This window comes from Syngnathoides biaculeatus, chromosome 15, assembly GCF_019802595.1.
Source record: "Syngnathoides biaculeatus isolate LvHL_M chromosome 15, ASM1980259v1, whole genome shotgun sequence".
NCBI lineage: Eukaryota > Metazoa > Chordata > Actinopteri > Syngnathiformes > Syngnathidae > Syngnathoides > Syngnathoides biaculeatus.
Genome location: NC_084654.1, coordinates 14,905,274 through 14,931,515, shown reverse-complemented (window position 1 = coordinate 14,931,515; position 26,242 = coordinate 14,905,274). Strand labels below are relative to the sequence as shown.

General features: G+C 40.7%; 3 protein-coding genes across 5 annotated transcripts in view; 2 read left to right on the top strand and 1 right to left on the bottom strand.

The window, feature by feature from the left end:
• itpka (inositol-trisphosphate 3-kinase A) overlaps positions 1 to 15,817 on the bottom strand; it is a 28,912-nt gene extending 13,095 nt beyond the window's left edge. Inside the window, exon 1 of one of the 2 annotated variants that reach the window (XM_061842816.1) lies at positions 15,679 to 15,817. The gene's annotated coding sequence lies outside the window, so the exon portion shown is untranslated. Of the gene's footprint in view, positions 1 to 13,977; positions 13,997 to 15,678 lie in introns of those variants that run through there. The other variant, XM_061842817.1, reaches the window with a different exon arrangement.
• ivd (isovaleryl-CoA dehydrogenase) lies at positions 882 to 9,724 on the top strand. Its single transcript, XM_061842814.1, has 12 exons — positions 882 to 1,193; positions 2,990 to 3,079; positions 3,190 to 3,241; positions 3,338 to 3,507; positions 3,579 to 3,672; positions 4,816 to 4,946; positions 5,032 to 5,128; positions 5,225 to 5,318; positions 5,409 to 5,490; positions 5,606 to 5,710; positions 7,275 to 7,347; positions 9,217 to 9,724. Exons 1-12 carry the CDS (start codon positions 1,062 to 1,064, stop codon positions 9,348 to 9,350), a joined length of 1,254 nt encoding a protein of 417 aa, XP_061698798.1. The 5' UTR covers positions 882 to 1,061; the 3' UTR covers positions 9,351 to 9,724.
• A 292-nt stretch (positions 15,818 to 16,109) lies between the features above and the next one.
• bahd1 (bromo adjacent homology domain containing 1) overlaps positions 16,110 to 26,242 on the top strand; it is a 56,546-nt gene continuing 46,413 nt past the window's right edge. Inside the window, exon 1 of one of the 2 annotated variants that reach the window (XM_061842813.1) lies at positions 16,110 to 16,241. The gene's annotated coding sequence lies outside the window, so the exon portion shown is untranslated. The remainder of the gene's footprint in view (positions 16,242 to 26,242) is intronic. The other variant, XM_061842811.1, reaches the window with a different exon arrangement.

Genomic DNA, 26,242 nt, shown 5'->3' with positions numbered 1-26,242 from the left:
ACGTTAAATGGGTTTGCAATCTTTTTTTTTTATCATAAAATAATCATCAGTTGTATTTTTGTTATAATTAAGTCATGATCAATTTGACAATTATTTCATAGAAACACATTTAAAATTGTTAAAAATACGGTAGTTGTATTTTTAGTTTACAGTAATGTTATACATTTTTTTATTAGAACTTATTTTTTCAAGACAACTGAAAGTAAATACAAATAATTGTTTAAAATGTAAAAATCAAAACTAATATATTCAGGTAATGAGCGTTCTGTAGTTTAATTAATTAGCTATTACAGTAATATAAAATTAAAAAAAAAAACGTTTTATTAGTAATATGATTTATTACCGTTTTCACGTTAATTTGATTATAATTAATGCAACAATTGTTTCATAAAATTATTACAAAATGTTGAATACATATGTAATGTTGTTTTAAATTAATTTTTCAAATTAAATAAATCAATACATTTATTTTAACAGAAAAAAATTGGGGTCTGGCTAAATTATTACAACAAATTCCACATGACTCAGGCCACATTGAAGTTGCAGTTTTCATCAGAGGGCCGGTGTGGCTGTGAAAACATACAATTTTTGATCACCTCATCATAAATTTATATATATATACACATACATATACTGTACCGTACAAAACAAATTGATGTATGAATAGTTTTGAAATCAGAAGAAGTAGAAGTAGTTCAACTATTGGGTTTGGTGAAAAAAAACTATTTTGTACTGCTACTACAAAATGCAATCATATCATTATTAATAGTATTAGTTAGAATGCAAAAATATGAATACGTAGTACGTACTCTATTAGAAAGCCTTCCAAAAAATAAATCATTACCCCTGCCATTCCATAGATGGCGGTAGTCAACTATTATCTATCTGTTCCATCCAAATGTTGACATTATGTACCATAGAAGAAAAGCCGCGTCAACAGGGTTTGGACAAAAAAAGTGAGACCTTCCAGTGTTCCCGCATTAGGATTCTTGCCTTAACTTTTCTGCGGGGACGCTCGCGTTTATTTCACTCGATCCCTTTACACGTCAAAGGGAGACGCCATGCTCGCAGTCAGAAGCGCTCTCCGCCTCGGTCCGAAGCTATTCATTCCCGCGTTGGCCAGGCGAGGATGCGCCGGGGCTGCTATCCCGGTGGACGATGTGGTCAACGGGCTGACAGACGAGCAGATCCAGGTTAGCATCACGGAGCAAGCTAGCACTACAAATATTGCAATTTTGCTGCAAGGTATGAGCCATTTTTAACCTTTGGCTTCTTATGAGCAGCTTTGTTGGCAATAGAAGACGAATTATGGACGCGTGACAAGATGACATAACAGCTAAACATGGTAACATTCAAGACAATGGGGAGTAGCCGTCCTGGCACAACGCTGTTGCTAATTTTCCAAATTGTGGGGAAAAGTGCTAAATTATTGCCAACTAGCTTATGTTTCGTAAAAACTTTTACAGCAAGGTGACACGGAGTGGGTGGGCTTCATAACTAGCATTTGATTGGTTGACAGTCTGCCCTGTGCCTTGCAAGGCATTTAAAATTAGAATACAATGCTGTTACGTTATGTGCGAAGTATCCAAGAGAATCTGCTTCTTAATCATAATTGTTTGTTGGTAGAATGCACGTTTTATCTATCTTTGTACCACCTAAGAGACGGTTTCCCTCTAAATGTTAAATAATCTTTTACAAGGTTCATAAAAATTGAGCATTATTATCTTGCGTTTTATACAGTTGTACAGTTTTTCTTATGTTACATCCTAGATGCATGTGTTCATTAAACTAATGTTGGGGTAGCAGACTATTTGCTCAACTACAAGTTCATCTTAATACTCCTGATTTGGAGAGATTCATCCTTTGTAGCGCTTGTCCAAACAACCGTTCAAACTCCGATTCACACCTACGGACAATTTAGAACATTCATTGAACCTAAATAACAATTATTAAAATGGGTAGAAAGCTACAGTAAAGCCTCGCAAGCATGGAAAGAACATGCAAATGCAGTACAGGAAGACTGGAGGTGACATTTGAACCCAAAACGTCAGAACTGAGGCAGTGTTGCCACAACATTTCTTGCTTTAAGATAAGTGCTGGCAGATGGGTTAGCACAGGAGTGTCAAACTCTTTTTTTTTTTTTTTTTTTTTATCGAGGGCCACATTGTATTTGTTAAGACAGTGAAAACATGCCTCATTATTAGTCTTTTACGTACACAACAAAGTGAGGAATAATGAGATTTAAAATCATCAGGATTGCTCAACTATTGATCAAGTTACCGCAAAAAGGGATTAGTAGCAGAAAAATGCCATATCCCAACATTATAGTTCATAACGTAAAAAACAATTTCAAATTTTTGTTCAGATTTGAAGAAGAATCATGGAAGTTGAGACATGATTTCCTTTCGTGGCCCACATAAAAATGTGGCGGGGCACATCTGGTGCCCCGGGCCTTGAGTTTGAATCCACCTAATTTTTCTGAGGTCAGGGGTTCAAATCTATGCTCCAGCTGGAATTAGTTCCAAGTCCTTCGTCACCCTAAGGGCAAGCAGTAAAATGATAGATGGATATTTATTCTGATTGTAATTACTGTTTCGTGTTTTATTGCTGTGTATATTTAATCAATCAAGTATCATTTTTTTTGTAGAAAAAATATTAAATTTATATAGAAACATTTACTATTCAATGCAAAACATGGTTTCCCAAAAAAATCTAGATTTTTTTTTGTTTGTTTTAATTTTGTTTTTGAGAATTTAATTAATTTATTCATTTTGTTCAGGATGAAGATGAAAATAACTTAAAATCTAGAAACACACGCTTTTAATTTGACAGTGTACATTTATACAAACAAACCCCTGTCCCGTGATAAATGCCTTGGCTGATCCTATGTCATTCTGTAAATAGAGACACTTAATCAGAAATTATGATATCCTAATCATTTTTGCTGGACATATCATGATTTAGGGCGCTTTCCTTTTGTCTTGCACAGCTCAGGCAAAGCGTTCGTAAATTCTGTGCAGAAAAACTTGGGCCCCACGCTGACGAGATAGACAAGAAGAATGAGTTTACAGGGATGCGGGTGAGTTCAAATGGTTTTGTAGCGAAAGAACGTTTGCGTGATGGTGATGATCATGAGCATACTGCGAGTTGTTGGTACAATGTGATGCGTTGATTGCGTTATGTTGTCAGGAATTCTGGAAAGATGCGGGCGAGATGGGGCTTCTTGGCATTACTGCACCAGGTACATCCTTTCTTAATCATGACGGAACTTGATTGTGTTTTTTTTTTTTTTAACTGACGTTACGAAGTGAGTTTTTCCACTCTGCGTGTCTTCCAGTGGAATACGGAGGCACTGGATTGGGCTACCTCGAACACGTCATCGTTATGGAGGAATTCTCTCGTGTGTCGGCAGCCGTCGCTCTCAGCTACGGCGCCCACTCCAACCTGTGCGTCAATCAGATGGTGCGCCATGCCAGTGAGAAGCAGAAAGAGAAGTACATGCCGAAGGTCCGTACACCAGTTAAAGAACGAAGTCAGAAAAGAAAGTTGTTTATCTGAGATTTGTGGTTTATTTACAGTTAATGACAGGGGAGCACATGGGCGCCTTGGCCATGAGTGAGCCGAACGCTGGCTCTGATGTGGTGTCCATGAAACTCAAGGCGAAGAAGCAAGGTAGGATTCCTCAGTCTAGTTTTTGACATTGTACTGGAACCTCTTTATTCTTTTCACAAATGCTGTTTTTATCATAGGCGGCACCGTGGCTCAGCTGGTAAAGCGTTGGCCTCACAGTTCTGAGGTCCCGGGTTCAATCCCGGACCCGCCTGTGTGGAGTTTGCATGTTCTCCCCATGCCTTCGTGGGTTTTCTCCGGGCACTCCGCTTTCCTCCCACATCCCCAAAAACATGCAACATTAATTGGACACTCTAAATTGCCCCTAAGTGGGATTGTGAGTGCGGCTGTTTCTTTCGATGTGCCCTGCGATTGGCTGGCAACCAGTTCAGGGTGTACCCTGCCTCCTGCTCTTTGGCAGCTGGGGTAGGCTCCAGCACTCCCACGACCCTTGTGAGGATAAGCGGCTAAAAAAATGGATGGATGGCACCTACCGGTGTGGTCACCTCTGTATGGCGCTCCCTAGTATTGTCTGTTTTTATCTTTTTCGGTCGTCTCAAGTACGCAAGACTTCAGGGAGTCTTCACCAAACTTTTTTTTTTTTTTTTTTTTTTACAAGTCATGCAAATTCAGAGAATTGGTTTTGCACACTATGCTGACATCTTCTGTAACGCGTAACAGTGGTTCAAACGGAAATTCTGGAATTCTCAAATGTTTTGAAGTTGTGCGACATTAAGGGTATTTGACATCAGAGTTTCTATTGCAGTAACTCCCAAACAATCAGTATTCCACCTCGAAACAGGAAATGCAAGTTAACCGCACTGTGCATGTTTGGAAGTGGTGCCAAAAGCGCATGTTCGGAGCTGCTTCACGTACTGCGAGCGCATTTACGTCGAAAGTCATCAACATAATGACAACTCAGTAAATTATTTTAAGATTTTTGAGATTCCATCCCTAATCACACCTCCATCTTTATATCTGCTGGCATGTCTGATGGACCACACCCGTAATTTTATATCTGCGGGCATGACTGACCACACCCATGCATTTTTCAAATGTGAGTGACTGCTACACTACGGTGTTCCTTCTAGATCTCAACTTGCTACAGGATTGTATTGCGCGTTACAAACGGCAGTTCACTCCGTCTTTTGTCTCCCCCCCTTGTGACACACACTGCTGTTTATTTCTATACGTATTGTTCCCCAGGTGACTATTACGTTTTGAACGGTAACAAGTTCTGGATCACAAACGGACCAGACGCTGACGTCCTCATCGTGTACGCCAAAACGGACGTCGAAGCCTATCAGAGAGGCATCACCGCGTTCATTGTTGAGAAGGTGGGTCAAATGCTGTTTCAGTGCAGCAATTATTATTGATGGAGTCATCACACAGCTCACACGTCCATTTGTTCCTGTCCTGTAGGGGATGCCGGGTTTCTCCACCGCACAGAAGCTGGACAAATTGGGAATGAGGGGGTCCAACACCTGTGAGCTGATCTTTGAGGACTGCAAAGTCCCAGGTGTGTGTCCAAGAAGCACATGTGATGGACAAGAATGGGGGAAAAAAAAGCTTGTGGTTCTTAATCGCGCATCTTTGTGGTTGTTGTTGTTTTCAGAGGAGAACATCCTGGGTCCATTAAACAAAGGGGTCTACGTGATGATGAGCGGTTTAGATCTAGAAAGGCTGGTACTCGCAGCTGGACCTGTTGGGTCAGTACTTCAATGGGTTAACGCTGACTCGCTTTCACAGTGTGTATTGAAAGATAAATGGTAGCCTTTGACGGATTTGCTTCTGTTCAGCATCATGCAGGCTGTTTTGGACTCTGCAATTCCCTATCTACATGTTAGAGAAGCTTTCGGAGAGAAGATTGGACACTTCCAGGTTTTTTTTTTATTTTTTTTTTTGTCTTTTTATACAAAGACAAAAAAAATCTTCCATTGAGCTCCTAAGAATTTGTTGAAATCTGGAATGAACCTCATGCTTGTCTTCCACACAGCTGATGCAAGGGAAAATGGCCGACATGTACACCAGGTTGAGCTCCTGTCGGCAATATTTGTACAACGTGGCCCGGGCCTGTGACAAAGGACACTTCAGCGCCATGGTCTGTCTCTCATCTACTTCTTTTCAAGCATTTGTAAAGTTATCATCCACAATATTAGGTAACCTTGCTCATTATAATAAAATCCAGAGTTCTTAACCACCGCAAACAACAAACTATTGAAAGGCTGAGTTTGTAATCCAGCCCTTGTATCAGCTCTCATTTGGCTTTGCATGTGTATGTAAATTTGTGGAAAAACAAGTTATGAATTACAGTGGAATCACCAAAGTCAAACAAATGATAAATTTGGTGGAGACACAATTCAAAGTGAATGAATTCCACTCTCAAATGGTCATTATCGTAAAACCTTTATTAACTGTATGGATTATGTTTTGAGTAACATTTTTAACTGACATACACGTATTTGAGGTTAGCTCTTTATAGTCAAACTAAAATGTATTAGAACTACTCCCCGTTTGAAAACACCTCACAGGCACGTAATCCTGTCACCAGGTTGCATTGTAACAGTACGGCTGGAATTAATCAGCTGTGCACTGTACTACAAATTATTAGACTTGAGATGTATCCATTTTTTGAGCCGCTTATCCTCACAAGGGAATGCTGGAGCTAGCTGTCATCGGCCAGGAGGCGGGGAATACCCTGAACTGGTTGCCAGCCAATCGCAGGGCACATATAGACAGACAACAGTCACACTCACAATCACACCTTGGGGCAATTTAGAGTGTCCAGTTAATGTTGCATGTTTTTGGGATGTGGGAGGAAACCAGAGTGCTCGGAGTGAACCCACACATGCACGGGAAGAACATGCAAACTCCACACAGGCAGGCTAGGATTTGAACCCCAGTCAAATATTTTAAACCAGGGGTCTCAAACTCAATTTAACTTGGGGTCGCTGGAGGCAGAGTCTGGCTGAGGCTGGGCAGTACATGGACTTAGGTGGAATTAAAATTACAAATTAAAAACAACATCTTCCAAAAACATTTTTTTTTTTTTAAACACAAAATAAGATGAAGGATGCTGGTGTTTACAACTTGAGTGTAAAACGTCTATAAAAAAAAAAAACTCTCCTTGGAAACGCTGCTGTAAATTTCTCATTGAAAATTGTTTCTCTGCTTGCATCAAGCCCACGCCCGATAGCCATCTACCCCACCGTGATTGGTCTGCTCCGCCCACAACACTGTAAAAGTTCCATCCATATAAAACTCAAGGGCCGCACCACTGTTATACTTTCAAATTAAGGTCGGGCCGCAAATGGCCCATGGGCCGCAGGTTTGAGACCTCTGTTTTAAGCCTTTAATGTTCTTAAATGCACTCTTAAAAAATGCATTTTGTGCAACTGGTTACTGTTACCGGTTTTATACCATCACAATCTTACAAAAAATGTTGTTGTTTTTTCTGTCACCATACTGTGGTATACCTTATATATATATATATATATATATATTATATATATATATATATATATATATATTAATCAATTTGAAACATTAAGTCAGTTTTTATTCATATCGCGACATTCATTTTTGCATCGAGATAGCTAATATCTCCATCTACCAACAACACTTGCCAACTGACAGTAATTTTTCACTTTGTGTTGCCACCACAGGACTGTGCCGGAGTCATTCTGTATTGCGCTGAGAACGCCACACAGGTCGCACTAGATGGCATTCAGTGTCTGGGTGAGTCATAAGACCTCTGCTTTATTATTACAAAGGAATAAAGTACCACACAATATTACAACAATAGGAACGTAGGAATGTATGACTATTTATGCAACGAATAGATTAGAGCTGTTGAAAGAGGGAACATGACATTTCACCTGACATTTTGTTGTTTAAAAAAAAAGATAAGACGGAGGCTTCACAAGGACTTATGAACAATGATTGTACATGTATTGCAATCTACAAGCAAACCATGGGCCTGATCTTTTAATCAATTCATGGTGAATTTAATTGATTTAACCTTCATATCGTGAGGTTGTATGTTATTTGTCATGCTGCAAAAGAGGAGTAATAATTTTAATGGTTGACACAACCAGCAGAGGGTGCAATAAATTCAAACCTAACTAGTTTGCTGCCTTAATGGGCTGCCGTACAAAACCAAAGCGAAAGCACACAGGGCAGGAAAAGGCGGTGTGGGCTGATTTTCAGCTAAGATATTGAAATGTCAAAACTATATCATAAGAAGATTGTGGTCAATATTGCAGTAATTTCTCCCATTATTGATAAGGACATTCTAGTGAGGATTTGAAAACCACTTATTTGTTCATAACATTTTACATCACCATCGAGAAACAGGGAATGACGCTTTTCTACTACATGGTACCAACTAGGCTCCTCATGGCATCTACCGGTACTCTCCTATCAAAGTTTTTCCATTGGCCAAAGGTAGATTTATACGACCTTGTCTGTTGGGTTTTCAACAAGTCAGTATGAGTGACAAGCCACTTGCACGGTGCCTGTTGGTCGAGGAGCGCTCAGACCGTCACACCGGCCTACAGCGCGCACCTGGTTACAACCCTCACCGAGTACATTTCTGAAGAAAATACCATTTGGCACATAGATACGCCGCAGCTGCGGAAAAGCTGCAAGTGCCCACATTCAAATACGAGATATTTACAAAGACTGTACACAGAAAAAGTTTAACGCATGGGTCACCAACGCGGTGCCCGCGGGTGAATGGCGGCCCGCGAGGTATGTTCTAAAAATACCATAAGCCACAAATTGTTACTATTATTTGTGCTTTAAATTCTGAGTCTGACTTGCTTATGTGAATTAAAATTTAAAAAAACCTGTAATGTCCTTTACTACAATAAATTAAACCGAAAATATTTGAGTGAGTCTGAAATTTGCCACAAACAGGTCACGTAGCCCTTCATACGATTGGTGCTCACAAAGTAGCCCTCAGCCTCAAAAAGGTTGCTGAGCCCTGGTTTAACACGGCTGTCACTATTGCTAACGCTAGTGCCGCGCTAGGGCTAACACTAACGCTAACAGGGCAGGTGAAAATAAAACTTACTGGCAAATATCCTTGAGACTCCAATAACACAGCAGCAGCATCCTAGCATAGTGCTAACGGTATCACAGCGCTAACAGGGGCGGTTAAAGTCACTTCCTCGGCACATATATTCCACCGGTCTCATTCTTACCTTTTCCGCTCGACTGCCCCCTTGCGGCCGTTAGAAGAAATGCACAAATTAGCCGCATCACCGCATAAACTGCTGGGTTGAAAGTGTGTGGAAAAAGTTGCGGCTTATAGACCGGAAATTACGGTAGTTAGGTTTTGGAGTCAGGTAGGGCAGCAGTCCATAAAAGAACCGATGCCAAAACTGACCCAGGATAGGAAAGGATGTTGCATTTTGAATTGGCAAACAACTGAATCATGCTCGTACTGTGTTGTCAAAATGTGCCGTAACCAACCGACATAAGCCACTCCAGTGCAATGCAATGATTAAATTAAATATGTCAAGCTCTTTTATGACACGCATCTCCTCGACCATGGAGGAAGGCCACGTTTTTCAACTGTCAGTGTCACTCTTCTGTCACCAGGGGGTAACGGCTACATCAACGACTACCCCGTGGGACGCTACCTGCGAGACGCAAAGCTATATGAAATCGGCGCCGGCACGAGTGAAATCCGCCGCCTTATTATCGGACGATCCTTCAACGCCATGTTCAAGTGAGAGGAGAGAAAGAGAAGCGCTCTTCTCAGTGAGTGAGAGCGCCATTTTGTCCACGAGAAAAACTTCTCCACACCTTCGCGGCCTTAACTTGCGTGACTAATCAGCGGCGTTGACCTACATCGTGTTTGTGAATCTCTATTCACATTTTATTATGAAATGATGTCACTGTATTCTGAGCGCATCGACGCGATGTGGCCTTCATGTTCTGTTTTTTTTTTTTCATATCAAGCAATTACTTTGATTACTGAAATGCCAGAAACGCATTTGTAAAATGTTCCCGTTATACGTGAGTCATTTGTCACTTCATTAAATTCTCTTAGCATTTGGAAATCTTTTTACTTGTTCTAAATGGTTAGCTTTTTGATTATTTTTTTCATTTTTTTTTTTTTTTTTAAATTACCCAGAGCCTCCGGGCTAAAGATATAGATTTTTGTTAACACTCCTTTTCCCACTTCTTTCAATACCTCTGCTCGGTAGATAGCAATAATGTGTCGAGTTCATCAAATCTTCCTTTTCCCATTCTTCCTGTTACAATACTGAGAGTGAAGTAGCATACAGATGGTTTTGTGTATGCAGAGGGATTTGGTTCAGCTTTAGTGTCGCTCCAGGACATTTGGTCCCGAGTCCTGCTGGTGGAATCAAACCAGAACGATCAATATTGACTTTTTCCAGCCTTCCAGGTGTCCAGTGTGATCATAACCACACATGATTGTACATTGTTGCTCAAATAACCTGATGCACGCTGAAATTGAACAATTGTTGGGCTTCTTTTCGTAGTAAACAAAAAGGACTGTTTTGGGTGGAGTAAAGGGGTAAAATTTCTGTAATCATGTATACTCTCAATCAGACTGTTGGGTCTTCTCTCCAATACTGTCGCATTTGAAAACGTGTAGCTGTACATGATGTATGAACAATGTTTTTGTGCAGTAAAATGACATTTTTAGAGTGTGTAAGTTATGTGCTGCTGAAGCTTGAGCAATTTTTGTGTGGTGTAACTGTTCTCTGATTCCGATCAAACATACAGAGGTGTAAAAAGTAAGAGCCGAAGTAATTACAAAATAAAAGCATAATTTTAAAAGAATATAAGAAAATACATAAGGATGCTTAAAGTGAAAAGATACAACAAAACAATGCTTCAAAGTTCTTCAAAGTAAATTCACGTATGGTATCACGGGAGATGTCGACTCAAGTTTTTTTTCCCCTCCCTTTGACTCTGTTTTTTGTGTTATATCAACTACATTAGTTCATGTTACCAAGCGGTCGCTATGAGCCATCCATTTTTTGAGATGCTTATCCTCACAAGGGTCGTGCTGGAGCATATCCCCGATATACAGCTACACTCTCTACCGGTTTCCAGCCATTCGCAGGCCACATACCACTACCCTAACCCGAACTGTGAGGCGGATGCGGTTGCCAACTAAAGTCCACCAATTATAAGCAACGCTTAACCCAATTGACCTTTCCAACTGGTGATCTTAAGCTCCGCCCCCCTTAGCTACATTTGCCATGTCCCACAAGCTTCCAAAATGGCGACTGAACAGAACACGTTTGAAGTCGATTCTCTACCACACATTTCAGATAATATTGGGGTATGTTTTTTGCCAAATGCGTCAGACTTGTCCAACAGAGTTCTACAGAGAGGTCTCAACTATTTCACACAAGGATATGTTCACGGAATTAAGATTTTGGACGCAGTGGGACACAATGTCAGAGTTACAGCAAAACGTTGGCGATGGATGCAGAAGAGTTTGACGCCTCACAAACTTCATATTGAAATCCAACAGGAGAAATAGTGGAATCGTACTGCGCGTGTAAAGCAGGGTGAGTACTTTTTACTTGGAATGATCATCAAGTAATATCATTGTAGTCTTTAAAAATGAGTTAGGTTCGATTTTCTACATTTAAACAATGGTGATTAACTCAGGCAGTACCGTAGTCAGCTGATGAAAAGGTTTGGCTTGGCTCGTAATGGAACCCAGTGCTCTGTCTTAAAAGTCACATGTGATGCAAATATGCAAATAGACATTTCTCTTGCCTGACATCGCGCATTTACGTATCACTAACCCAACCCTTCGGCATAAAACATTACACACTTCATTCAGCAGGTCAGTGATACACTAACAAAAGTGAAAGTTGTTCTCCTGCAATGTATAAAGCACTGATAATTCAAACGCAGCGACAATACTTCTCCCTCACTTACCTTCGAACATACAGCCTTGTGTTTGTTGATATTGTCTACATTTTGTTGTACATGGGCTCTTCCGCGAGCCTTAATTCATCGTAGACACTTCGTCAAGTGTGTTTTAGGCTTAAGAAAATGAATCAAACGGGATATGATATCTTTCATCAGAATTGCACGTCCCCCAAGCGCATCTGAGGACCATTTTCTTCGTAAAATTAACTTTTCCAAGCACACGCTACTGGCAACCAGCATTGCTTGTGGGACAATACGGCGAGAGGGGCATGTTAAGACAATGCGGCTATCTGATTGGCTATTACTGTACGAGTGATCGACAGGTCGGAAAGCTCCATTATTGCCGCTTGCTTACAATGTCGATATACAAACACTTTCCTGTTCCCTCTGCATTAGTTTGACTTCATTTTAGGTGTATTATAGTATTGAACTTCTCTTATACTTGTATGACAGTTATGTTCCAGAGCCCTGGACAGACATTAGGGTAAAGTGTTTTAATTCTGGCTACCATGTGGGTATATACAAAAAAAAAAAAAAATCCCAATTTTTAGCAAAAATATAGTTTGTGGCCATTAAAAAAAGGATGTCGTGTGCACAAAATACTTTGTGCACTCATATCTTTTACTCATCAGTCCAAGGATGACATTAATATTCTTCATTTGTTTTTTGAGCAAGCGTATTTCATGGATCATGAATTAGTATTTTTTTGGCTATTAGCATTTTGTGCAAACGTTATATCGTGTCCTATTTTCTCCCCCAAGGGCCTCTGGGGCACCAGAGTAAAGAACCTTTTCCCTTTCGCAATTTTGCCCAGTCACGTTAGTGAGGGCTCCATTCCATTAAGTGCTGCTGAAAGCCATGAAGCTAAGGTTGCTTGCACCCTAAATGGAATGTGGCCATGAATAATGCAGCTTCACTTGTGCAGTTTCCCTGCTTTGACTGACAGGCTGCAAATATGAAAGGAGGGAAAACTGACGACCCCCCCCCCCCCATGACCATCACCGGTTAGGGTGAGGACGCTTTCTCCAATTACCACAATAATAAGTGAATGCTGAAAACAGAAAGCGACTTGGTGTGTTGACTTTGTGAACTTAATGCACTGATAAAAAAAAAAGATTTGACTATGATCTAGGAGCCTCTATTTTAAAATAATTTTCATTGGGGAAAACGTTTTAATTAATTCCTCGAAATGAAATGGGATATTTAGTGGTAAAAGTGAAGTTGCTCTGAAACATTTACCTAGTAAATAGATATAGACTGACCTTTGTTTTACTCATCAGATCAAATAAGGGAAGCTAAAGATTTTGAAGGATTGACGTGTTTGATAAATAGTTTAGCTACCATGTAAGCGCTTTGGTTTTGACAAACAACTCCCCCCGCTGTCTTGTGGACTGAGCTGAACTAAAGAACAGGTTTATCTGCTGAAGCCATTACTAAAATGACAATGATGAGAATTCATGGATCAACGTTAAAAAGAAAAAAAAATGTTCATTTTGATTTTCCTCCATTAAAGAATTCCTGGCATATTCCTGAACAACAGAGCAAGTCCAGCTAATAAGGAAAGTCTTCTCTTTTCTTTGAAAATACCTGTAGCGTTGAGTTTATTATTACTCAAATATTTGTGCCTGTTATTGTGGTGAGATAAGTCAGATAACCACCCAAATGATTTAAATTTCGACGCAGCTCAAATCAGATATGACCAAGTAGTGCGACATACCTGCAGTACAATAAATACCTCGACCTAATGTGACATTTCAAACAACCATGTGGAAGTATTGTTATGTTATGTTTTTAACTGTATACCACAGGTGTCAAACTCAAGGCACGGGGGCCTTATCCGGCCCGTCACATGATTTTGTTTGGCTCGCAAAGGCCAATCTAGTTTGTGAATTTCCGTTGTTCTTGTGAAAATCTGGACCAAAATTTTAAATTGTCATATTCCATAATTGATAATGGTGTGATATTACAAGCAGTTTTGAATTACCAAACATGAAAAATAGTTGAAAAAGTCACTACCCTTGATTTCTGATTCCAAAATTAGTTCATAAATTGATGTGAATATGATTAAATATTTTTAGGGTTTCACAGTCATAACTGCCCTATGAGGGAAAACCATAACTACAATGTGGCCCTCGACAAAACATTTTTGCCACCCCTGCTAAATTCGAAGGCTCCTTTAATAGCCATCATTGTTTGGTCATTTTATGCATACCAATTGCAAAAAAAAAAAAAATACTCCAATCTAAGGAGAGCCGTTATACTGATTGCAGCTACCAATTAAAGAGGATTTTGATTCCCCAAACCCCCACCCCACCAATTTGGAAGAACTACCAGATGTCTGAAAAACATGTCTGTGGAATCCTTTTGTAAAAGTACACCATGGAATAAGAGTTATTGAACGATTCACAGCCGCTTGTGGCTTGTTGAGATTACCCTGTTTTTAGGGGCCGGCCCTGTCTCTTCCAGGTAAGCCTGCTGGGCCAATTACGTTGCATCCGGCTGATGTGCACCTCTAAAGCCAAGAAAAACGTTTTTTTTTTTTTCCAGGAATTTACGATGTACTGTATGTGTGGTGCATGTACACATTACCAAACACAAATCCACCCCAGATTGCCTCCATGTTTTGTTAAGTAAATGAGCGTATTGTGGTGTCACTACTCCGTTGAAATTCAAAATAGCTTGCTCACAGAGCTATTTTTATACAGGGGAAGAAAATAAGTATTTGAACACCCTGCTATATTGCAAGTTCTCCCACTTAGAAATCATGGAGGGGGTCTGAAATTTTCATCGTAGGTGCATGTCCACTGTGAGACAGATCATCTAAAAAGAAAAATCCAGAAATCACAATGAACGATTTTTTTCACGATTTATTTGTGTGATACAGCTGCAAATAAGTATTTGAACACCTATGTATCAGCTAGAATTCTGCCCCTCAAAAACCTGTTAGTCCGCCTTTAATAGTCTATTTCCACTCCATGTATTATCCTGAACCAGATGAACATGTGTGAGGTCTTTAGGTGCTTAAAGACACATGTCCACCCCATACAATCAGTAAGACTCAAAAGGGAGGAGGAGTCATGGGAGAAAGTTTTGTGGTCAGATGAGACCAAAATGAAACTTTTTGGTCATAATTCTACTAACCGTGTTTGGAGGAAGACGAATGATGAGTTCCATCTCAAGAACACCAACCCTAATGTGAAGCGTTGGGGTGGTAGCATCATAGTTTGGGGGTGTTTTTCTGCACACAGGTTAGGACGACTGCACTGTAATAAGGAGAGGATGACCGGGGCCATGCTTTGTGAGATTTTGGGAAACAACCTCTTTCCCTCAGTCAGAGCATTGAAGATGGGTCGTGGCTGGGTCTTTCAACATGACAATGACCCGAAGCACACAGCCAGGAAAAACAAAAAGTGGCTCCGTAAGAAGAATGTTAAGGTCTGGCGTGACCTAGCCAATCTCCAGACCTAAACCCAATAGAAAATCATTGGAGGGAGCTGAAACGCCGTGTTTCTCAGCGACAGCCCAGAAATCTGTTTGATCTGGAGAAGATCTGTGTGGAGGAGTGGGCCAAAATCCCTCCTGCAGTGTGCGCAAACCTGGTGAACAACTACAGGAAACGTTTGACCTCTGTAATTGGAAACACCGGCTACTGTACCAAATATTAACATTGGTTTTCTCAGGAGTTCAAATACTTATTTGCAGCTGTATCACACAAATAAATCGTTAAAAAAAATCATACATTGTGATTTCTGGATTTTTCTTTTTAGATGATCTCTCTCTCACAGTGGACATGCACCTATGCTGAAAATTTCATACCATTCCATGATTTCTAAGTGGGAGAAATTGCAATATAGCAGGGTGTTCAAATACTTATTTTCTTCACTGTAAATCTAGAGAAAGAGGAAAAAAAGTGAGCTACATGACTCGGCACTAAGTGGTCATGTCATATTTGAAATTTTTTTACAAGATAGAATAATGATACAAAACAAGAATTTAATTTGACCTGCTAATCACCACGATAAGGATAATTATGAATTCAAATCGATGAAGAGAAAACAACTTCTAGCAAGTTTCTGTTGATATTGTGACAGAAATAAATGACTCAGGCAATAATACAAAATGTTGTTGCGTAACCTGTTCACCAGTTGAGGAGTGACCCAAACAGCAAAAGTGTACACGACACTATATTGACATGTGGGCACATGTCAATATCGTGTCCACGGTGGGCCGAGCAAGGTGTCACAGTGTCGTCCGTCCGTGTGGCCCTTTAAGAAACTCTCCATGTTTTCTCTTCGTGATGCGTCAACATAAAAAGCGGATGATGCTGTTATGTAAAAACACGCGCAAGTGAGCCGTACTTTTTTCTCTCTTTTTTTCCCCCTCTCCAAACCGGAGACGACCCACAGGCGACCGCTCGCCTCGGAGCCCCACGCCACCGCCGCCGCCGTGTGCGTACGTGTGCGTGTTTGTGTGCGCCGTCCACTCGCGTTAGTACTCGGAAGTGGAACGACTGGAGCTTTGGCAGTTTTGAGTCTCCCCCCTCCTCCCTCCCTCCTATTTTTTAAAGGAGCTTCAAGTGAACATGAGCGGCCGTGCACGGAAAGCGTACACCTGACACGTCTCTTTCTTTTCCTCCACTGGAAGTGATTTCCCCCCCCCCCCTTTTTCCCTGCTAAAGGAGAGCTTTTATTTCAGAGGTAAGACACCGAGCCGTCAACGCCAAAGCGTCCCGAGAACGATGCGAGCAGTCCGGGGTTGTGCGCCAAGCTAGACGCCGATGTAGCGAGCCGCGTAGCTAGCGCCGACTTTAAAAATGTCTTTTTTTGGAAACAATTTGTTGACTACGCTTGCATCACTTGCGCTTTCTTGCGTCTTTATTTCGTCCGAGAGCTTCGGCTGAGTGTTCCGCGGAGGGGGAAATGGTACGCCGGAGTGTATGTTTGACAGCCTTGCGTCAAGTTTTGAGTCTCGACTCTGGTCCAGAGTTGATCACTGAGCTGTTTCTAGATGGAGCCTCGACTGCTCTTTTACTTTCTGTTTATGTGAAAACGCTTGAAGAATCTCATAAATAGCTGGCAAATCGTATAATTAGAGTATATTATCAGGTACATTTATTTATTCTATTGCAATTTAACCCTTGTATATTGTTTGGATCACATCTGAAGAAAAGTGCCCGAACATCCATGGTTTCTGTTTGAAATTTGATGATTTCCAAGAGTGACCCAAAATACAGAGAAAAGTAAAAACTTAATAATGTCATTCTTACAAAAGAGAAAATAAGTATTTGAACAGCCTTCTATATTGCAAATTCTCTCACTTACAAATCATGGAGGAGTCTGAAATTTTCATCGGAGGTGTGTATCCACTGTGAGGGAGATAATCTAAAAAGAAAAATCCAGAAATCCCAATGTATGATTTTTTTTTCACGATTTATTTGTGTGATACAGCTGCAAATAAGTATTTGAACACCTATGTATCAGCTAGAATTCTCCCCCTCAAAAACCTGTTAGTCCGCCTTTAATCGTCTTATTTCCACTCCATGTATTATCCTGAATCAGATGAACCTGTGTGAGGTCTTTAGGTGCTTAAAGACACATGTCCACCCCATACAATCAGTAAGACTCAAACTTGTAACTTGGGCAAGACCAAAGACACCAGAGACAAAATTGTACAAGTCCACATGGCTGGAAAGGACTACGGAGAAATTGCCAAGCAGCTTGGTGAAAAAAGGTCCACTGTTGGAGCAATCGTTAGAAAATGGAAGACGCTAAACATGACGGTCAATCTCAATCGGAGTGGAGCCCCATGCAAGATATCACCTTGTGGGGTCTTAGTGATGCTTAGAAAGATCAGCCCTGGACTACACGGCAGGATTTGGTCAATGACGTGAAAAGAGCTGGGAGAATACCGTTTCAAAGGTGACTGTTGGGAATGGTAATGGTAAGTTGGTAAATGGTTAAAACATCATGGTTTGAAACTGGCACATGTCAAGGCCCGTCTTTAAGTTTGCCAATGACCATTTGGATGATACTGAGGAGTCATGGGAGAAGGTTTTGTGGCCAAATTTGACCAAAATTGAACTTTTTGGTTATAATTCCACTCACTGTGTTTGGAGGAAGACTAATGATGAGTTCCATCCCAAGAACACCATCCCTACTGTGAAGCATGGGGGTTAGCGTTAGCATGTCACATCATGCTTTGGGCGTGTTTTTCTGCACATGGGACAGGACGACTGCACTGTATTAAGGAGAGGATGACCGCGTTTGACCTCTGTAATTGCAAACAAAGGCTATCTGTGTGGAGGAGTGGTCCAAAATCCCTCCAGCAGTGTTTGCAAACCTGGTGAACAACTACAGGAAACATTTGACCTCTGTAATAGCAAACAAAGGCTACTTTACCAAATATTAACATTGTTTTTCTCAGGTGTTGAAATACTTATTTGCAGCTATATCACACAAACAAATTGCTAAAAAAAATCATACATTGTGATGTCTGGATTTTTATTTTTAGATTATCTCTTTCACAGTGGACACGCACCTACGATGAATATTTCAGACCCCTCCATGATTTTAAGTGTGAGAACTTGCAATATAGCAGGGTGTTATTACTATTATTACTTATTATTATTACTTATTTTCTTCACTGTATGTCCATGTGCAACACAGTTTATTAATACTGAGGGTGGTCTTGGTCAAATTAGACTCGTGTGTATTCAAATGGATTTCAGATTTCCCAGCATTTGGGGAAAAATTAAGGGAAATGGTGGTAATAGTACATGCCATAAATGTGTGCATTTTTTTTTTTTGTATTAGACAGTACTACCATTGTTTGAGACAGAGTCTGAAAGATGTCCTGAGAACTGTCTGTGCTTCCACAAGTTCCCATTGAAACCTGCACCTCCTGGTCTTAGAATGCTCACAGGGAATGTGGGTTTTCTCCAGGTACTCCGGTTTCCTCCCACATTTCCAATACATCCATAGAAGGTTAATTGAAAGCTCAAAATTACTCATAGGGGAAAATGTGAGCAGGTCAGTTTGGGGTTGTACAATGCCTACGCCCAGAGTCAACTGGGGCAGGCTCCAGCATCCCCGTGACTCTAGTGAGAATAAGCTGTATGGACAATGGATGGATGGATTCTGGGCCAGAGTTGAAACTGACCCATATGTCTGCATGGAAAATGAACAATATGTCAGGGTTCAAGAAATATCATTTGAGTCCATGTCTGATCTGGTCCACTATATATATCAGCAATTTTGTCTTTTCAAGGAAAATGCTGTTCATATTTTGACAGGGAGGGAGATATTAATTTAACAATGTGTTTTATTGTGGTTGTCTGTTGTTTTGTTTAGCCTCAGTTCAGCGCGTATCAGAAACAAAGTTAAGAGTTGTAGTCTATTTTTGCCACAATCAACCCCAATGTATCATAAAATGGGAAGTTTTGGCTTTCGCTATCAGTGTTTGTGTTTTCTCCAGAAACAAAAATGTTGCTATAAGTGATATTTAAAAGGTCACACACACTGTCAGGTTCCCAAATGTTGATTTTCTTTATCCTAACATTTTCTTTAGTGCTTGTCCTCATTAAATGAGTTATGTTGTTTACGGTGCATATATCACAAAAATCTCGACGCTCATGTATTTTATGCTCAAGAAAATTAAACTGGCAGTCACTACCAATCATATATCATTCTTTTTCATTTTGGAGCAAAATTCATTGCCTTTGAAATGCCCCTTTGTCTTCACCAAAATCAGCACACACCCCCACACTCCATGTCTTGGTGCGATGTCAGTAGAGATCAAATTCAAACAGTAGCCGGTGTGGGAAAATGAATTTACTATTTCAATAAGTGGCTGCATTTAGTGATGATGCAATTTTGTCACTGTTTGGTGGAATCCTCCTTTCTTGAAAATGATGAATTTTAGGGGAAAAAAATGACTGGAGAGATTGCCTTATTGGTGTGGACAAAGAGCTGTACTACACAGTGGCATTATTAACTCCTATTTTATATATCGTAGCAGTCCTTTAAGGGGTAAAAAAAAAAAAAAAGACAAAAAAAAAATATTGCTTGAGTTTCTTCACACAAGTTAGTCTCAAGTACAGGCTGCTCAAGACTATATTGTCCCAAAAAAGAATCAAATTTATTAGGGTGCAACAGATTAAAATGGCAAACATACCGACCGCTGCGGGGACATTGGAAAATTTAATATATGCGTTAAAAAATATATACATATTGTAAGAAAACTGTCATCAATCATGTCTAAAAAGTCTACATATGCCTCCTTTTATCTGTGAAAATATGGCCCTGCCTTTTTCTGGATGAGCATCTATGGAGTGGAAAACACTGAAACGTCCATACAAGCAAGAATATTAGGATGATCTAGTATTTTCAGAGATATAAGTTGACATAGATGTCATGATGTCCACATAAATTGTGGTTATGATTAAATTTTCTGACATTAAGCGATGTTGATCTTACGGCCAGGAGATCCTCGTCAGGTGTCCGTTGTCATGACAGCCACCCTTTGCCCATCAACCCCCGCTGTCAGCTGAGCCCAATGACCGTACAAAAAGCCTGTTTAACGTCATCATCCGAAAATTATTCTCTCAAACTTTCAAGCCAAGGAAAGTAATCTGGACATGGCGCAATGATGGCAGGTGTTCGCCGTGAAAGCCAGCAGTGCACGTCAAAGTCTGCTTGTGTCACAAAACGCCATCCATGCATTGAGATATGACCAAGCGAGGCAGCCAAATGAGGCTCCCTGTGTCATCCATCGCGACTATTTTCAAACATATCAGCGGCATTTGTGATGCAGTCAATACAAAATTGACCTGATGCAACCCGTTTATATATGGAAAACGATCTGCAGGTGGCTACCTCATGTGGGATGACATGCCTTTTTTTTTTCTTCTGGGAGGAATTTCAATTATTGAATTTAACAAAAAGCCGATTAAAATCTTTCACTACAACCATTTTAACTCCTTATTGTCTAACAGAAAAAGAAAAAGCAATCAGGCTTTCAATATCAGCAAAAATAACACAGCAGAATACTGAGGAGTTCAATGAGGAAATGCACTTTGCACTTGACATGTCAGCCTCTCTATGTGATAGCCTCACAAATCCAAAATCTGGCTGAAAATCAAATATTTGAGAACAAAACAAGTCTAAAATTACTACTCAGTGTATTTTTGGGGGGATTGTTTTCTGCAGACAGCATTTGTAAGTCCAGAACTATGGAAAAGTGACAATGTTCACAGGATTAGATAAGTCCTTTAAAGCCCCACTGTCATGCCTATAAACATTCTCAAATAGATATTGTAATGAAAAATTCATATAACATTATTCACCTCAATGTCTATACAAAAAAAATAAATATGAGTGGAGAGCGCATCATCCATGCGCAAAGTTGAGGAAGTCTCATTTGACATCCAAGTGGTAGCCATATTGCCTGCAACGTCATCAGCAGATGTTACACCGGGACATTCGCCATTGAAAACACGTAGTGGCACTTGCTATGGGAGAGAAACAACAGAGCTTTTGGGATTTTTCCATCGCCCCTTTTATCGAGACGGAAGCTATATTTGAAGAAGAGAACATCTCACAATCGAGTGAAGTGTCCGGGGCAATATTACCCTATCATTTCGAGCCATATTTAGATGATATGCGGCTCACTTCTAACTAACAGATTCCCAGACAGTATGAATGAGCCAGCCTGGCTGAAGCCGTCTGTGGCGCTGCCGAACACATTTAGCACTCCTAACTTACGTACATGGATCTTTTGTTACGTTCTGCGAGGATTACACCCCTATCCTCACCCTAAGGCTATCTCGTGCATCTTCCTCTCTAACACCCGCTGTCCTCATGTCCTCCCTCAAAACATCCATCAACCTTTTCTTTGGTCTTCCTCTCGCTCTTTTGCCTGGCAGCTCCATCCTCGCTGCCTTCTACCAATATATTCACTTTCTCGCATCTGGACAAACCATTGAAGTTTGCTCGAACTGTGTTTCCAAAGAACTTCTCGTCCTTTGCACCTGTGCTGGGTCTTTTTTTAAAAGTTTGAAAAATAAATCCATCCTCCCGAGTGTTCGAACAATATCCAGGAATACAATGAGCCGGCATTTTGGCTAACACGAAGGAACAAAGAGCTACCTTCCAGCAGGTAAAACTAGTATAAACACCAGAGACTGCTTGAGTGCGCTGCTGCTGTTAACGTCACTTCCTGCTTCTTTTCCAGAACAAATCCCTTGTGAGGATTTTCTTGGCGGGAGTTACAAAATGCCTTATATGTCAAAATCATGTTTTGTGGTGGAAAAAACGGATGGGTCCATGCCAGCTCCCTTTTTTCATTAAAAACATACTAAAAATCATGCATTTCATGACAGTGGTGCTTTAAGGTCACAGGTGAGTGGAGGCCTATCCCCGTTGCCTTTGGGCCATAGGCAGGGTACACCCTGGACTGGTCGCCACTCACCTGCAGGACACGTAGTCAACAACCATGTCATGTTTGCAGCGGTGGACAATTTTAGAGTCTTCTATAAACCTAACATGCATGGGGGCTTTTAAAATTCTCAGTCTTAAAGGTCATTACTATCTTTTAAACAAAACTATGATTCATCAAAGGCAGCACGTTGAACTAGTGGTGAGCAGGTCTGCCTCACAATTCTGTAGTCCGGGCTATGTATCTCAGCTCTGGCCTTCTTGTGTGGAATTTCCATTTTCCTCGGGTACTACGGCTTCTTCCCCACATTCCAAAAACATTCTAAACTATCTGTCAATGATCCACAGCTCAGCCAGAGCACTAACGACAAGTGTGATAGAAAACGGATCGATGATGCACGGATCAAACAAATGCTTATTACTCCGCATTATGAACATTTGTGGGTTGAATGTTTTGGGGCTTTTAATAACAGGTCCTCTGAGGCTTTCTTTGTTTGCAGAATTGGATCAAGTGCTTTCGGCGGGTTTTTCCCCCCGATGAGCGTTTGACGGAATGAAAGCAGCCAAGAGCTACTTGTATTGTGTTGTATTTACAAGAGTGGTAACATGCTACTTGTACTTTAGCTATCCACTCAAATAGAATGTGTCATTTTTGCTGGCTGTGGAATGCCTCACAATTGACTAGTTACAAAAACACTTGATTGACTTTGACCTTTTGTAATCTACCCAAAACCAGGTCATTAGTTGCAGGTACCTCACTCGCTATATGTTTCAGAGCACTACTTAACTTAAATGAAGAACTCAGAATGCAATTTTGTCTTATTTTTCAACATTACCTTTCACTCTAGTTTAAATGTGTAAGAGAGTGTATCACTGTCACAAAATGCATGATTTTTAGTATGTTATTAATGAAAAAAACAGCAGCCAGTGTGAGCCCAGCCGTTTTTTCACCACAGCCGGTCGCCGGCCTTGTCGATATGGCTTCGGCTGGGGTGGCTCATCTCCGCCGCGGAAGTGCACTGGACGGGGAGGCAGTTTGGCCGCGCCGTCGTCACTCGCGGTCAGGTGCCGTTGTTTTTATCACCACCGCAGGGAGGTGGATCAGGCGGGGAGGTGGTTTGGCCGTGATCCGCATATCATCTAAATATGGCTCGAAATGATAGGGTAATATTGCCCCTGTCACTTCACTCGGTTGTGAGATACTCTCTTCTTCGAAAAGAGCTTCCCTGTCAAAGGGGCATGTTCGTATCCCACAGTAGGGGCCACAGTTTTCGAAGGTGAATGTCTGGGGTGATGTCACGGGCAGTAGATGCAGCCAATATGGCGACCACTTGGATGTCGAATGAGAGTCCCGCAACTTTGCGCTTGGATGACGCGCTCTCCGCTCATATTTATTTTTTCGTATAGACATTGAAGTGAATAATGTTATATGTATTTTTCCTTATTATATCTATTTTAGAATGTTTATAGGGATGACACTTGGGCTTTAAATAGCGAGTCGCAGTTAAACAGTCGGTGGTTAAGTTACTGCTGAAGAACAGTAAATCATGAATGGCCCAAGTTTTGTGCTTTTAAAACTGTATTTTATGCAAAAAAATTGGATCAGGTTTCAAACTGTATTCCCCATTGGAAGTTAAAATTTTTAGGTACCACGATATACGGCACATATTATGAGTATGTGGTTCATGGTATTTTTTATGTTTATGTAAAACTATATAAAACTAGTAACTCCAGTCATTTCCTTGATTCCTGCAAAAGTTTTCTGTCCCTTTTATCTAACCTTGGAGTGCATGCAAAACTACAGCCGCTAGATAATTACATGTTAAAGCTAAAACTGCACTGAAATGCTGTGGAAATAATTGCACTGTTGAAATTTTCAAACATTTTGTGTGAAATGTGGAAGAATGCAGCAGTTAGGTGGTGAAAAAAAACCTCAATTTGTCAATTTTGTTTTGAAAATTTGGGGGTTGGTCATAGTTTCCAAGATGTTCTGACTGAGCTGTGTATTTTCAAGTTGGAATGGTTTGAATCAGTCAAAACATGTGGACGTAGGATGTAAATATTTAATGTCTCAATTTGGGGATTTTATTTTGAGCATTTGGGAGTTTTCAGGAAGAGGAATAAACTGAACAGTTTTAAATTGGAAAGGTTTTGAGCAGCGAAGAAATATAGAACAGGGAGGTCAATATGTAAAAAAAAAAAAAAAAAAAAAAAAATACAAAATCTCTCATCAGTAACTGGGAGTTTTATTTGGTAATCGTTCCCAAAATGACTTCAATCAAATGAACGTGGTGAAATTGTAATGGTTTGAGTTAGTTAAGAAATGTAGAAAGAGACGCATAAATATGTAATTTTCGTAATGGAGATGAAACTAAACTGTTGGATGTTGGAATTGTTTCTTTGGGTCAAGAAATGTAGATGTAGGGAGTCAATGTGTAAAAAAAATCTCTTCATTTTTTTAAATTTGATTTTGAAAATTTGGGGCGTGGGGATTGTTTTAAAGAAGTCCTGACTGAGTTGGACATTTTGAAGTTGGAATGGTTTAAACCAGTGAGGAAATGCTTTTACCTACTAAAAGTGTGGAATTTTTGGAAACATGGGAATTCTTGGAATGTGGAAAATGGTTCCCAAGATGTTCTGAACGAGCAGACCAGTTGGAAGCTGGAATGACACTGATGGAAAATGTTTGTTTAATGTTTCAATCAATTGAATGGGGATTTTTTTTCGTGTGTGTGTTGGAATATGTGAACTTTGTGGGGAAACTGAGAAAGTTAGGAATGTGGAAAGTAATACCCCGGATATCTCAATTTTTCTAAATCTTGGGAATTCAAAAACACTGAATTGGTTGAGAAATACTGTACCTATTATCTATCCATAAAAAAGTTGGAATAATGAAGAATTTTGGTGTAGTAGGTGTGAATGGGCGGCACGGAGGCTCAGCTATAAAATAAAGGTCCCACAGTTCTGAGGTCCAGGGTTCGATCCCGCACCCCCCTGTGTGGAGTTTGCATGTTTTCCCAGTGCCTGCGTGGGTTTCCTCCGGGCACTCCGGTTTCCTCCCACATCCCAAAAACATGCAACATTAATTGGACACGCGAGGTGTGATTGTGAGTACGGCTGTTTTTCTCCATGTGCCCTGCAATTGGCTGGCAACCAGTTCAGGGTGTACCCCGCCTCCTGCTCGTTGACAGCTGGGGATTGGCTCCAGAACTCCCGCGACCCTCGTGAGGATAAGCGGCTAAGCTAATAAATGGATATCTGTGAATGCTATTCTACATTCACAAAATAATGAAACTTTTTAAAACCTCACTCAAAACATAATGGCCCAAACTCTTGTACTGCAGGTGTATCTAACTTTCCGGCTTCTGGATATAATATTTATCACATTTTTTAAACTTCATTTGTTTTGCCCATTTTGGTGGCTGCAAGAAGAGCATGTTGCTGTTAAATTTTAATGGCTATTTAAGATATTTAACACACGGGGCAATGTTTTGCAAGTCGTGCTCCCCTGATTAAAAAGTGGCAGAGATAAAAGAGACAGGCTGAATCCAAAATGCAAATTGAAGTGTTTGTGGTGAGATGATCAGCTGTACACAAGTCTGGTTTCATACATGATGTATTACGTTCACAAGCTGCCTTGGCAGGTCCTCGTTTAATAAATGCTGCGTGTAAAGTTTATTGTGCTCAAAAAGGCTGACAATGGCACTCGAGCTTTGCGGTCCGTCCTCGATAGGCCTGTCATGGCGTGTCGGTCCGACTCGCAGCGGACGTGTGAGCTCGAGAGCTGGAGATCAATCCTGCTCGTAATCCCATTATTTCCCAAGAAGCGTCTTGTTGTGGTCACTAGAAAGCGGAGGGACGGGCGGGCAGGCTGTTTTACGTGCCTCCTGTCACCCGGACACGCCGTTCCATTGGAAGAGCACACACACGAACGCACAAACACACTTCCTGCTCGTGCACAGGCCACATGTGATGGAAGACAGTAGAATAATAGAGAATGAAACCCAGATGATGCATGCACACAAGAGAGCAGTATAAACATCAGTGGGCCATTGTTGTCTCGCCTGAATGGCAAACAAACAGTTGGCGTTCAGAAAGTGAAAACAACATGCCACCCTGGATGAATGACCGATTGTTCATCGAGCTGCATAAAAAGAACTCCGGCACATACCCCCCACCCCTTTTTTTTTGTCGGTAAAATCTCAATGTCACTGATGCACCCCAATGTTTAAGTTTTTGCAGGTGACATCAATAACCATTTTCCA

Bases quoted from the DNA above. Each gene is read 5' to 3' on its own strand.
- ivd (XM_061842814.1), top strand. From the start codon at position 1,062: ATGCTCGCAGTCAGAAGCGCTCTCCGCCTCGGTCCGAAGCTATTCATT. The intron at 3,508-3,578 runs GTCCGTACACCA...GTTTATTTACAG, and splicing joins AAGAGAAGTACATGCCGAAG to TTAATGACAGGGGAGCACAT. The intron at 3,673-4,815 runs GTAGGATTCCTC...ATTGTTCCCCAG, and splicing joins ACTCAAGGCGAAGAAGCAAG to GTGACTATTACGTTTTGAAC.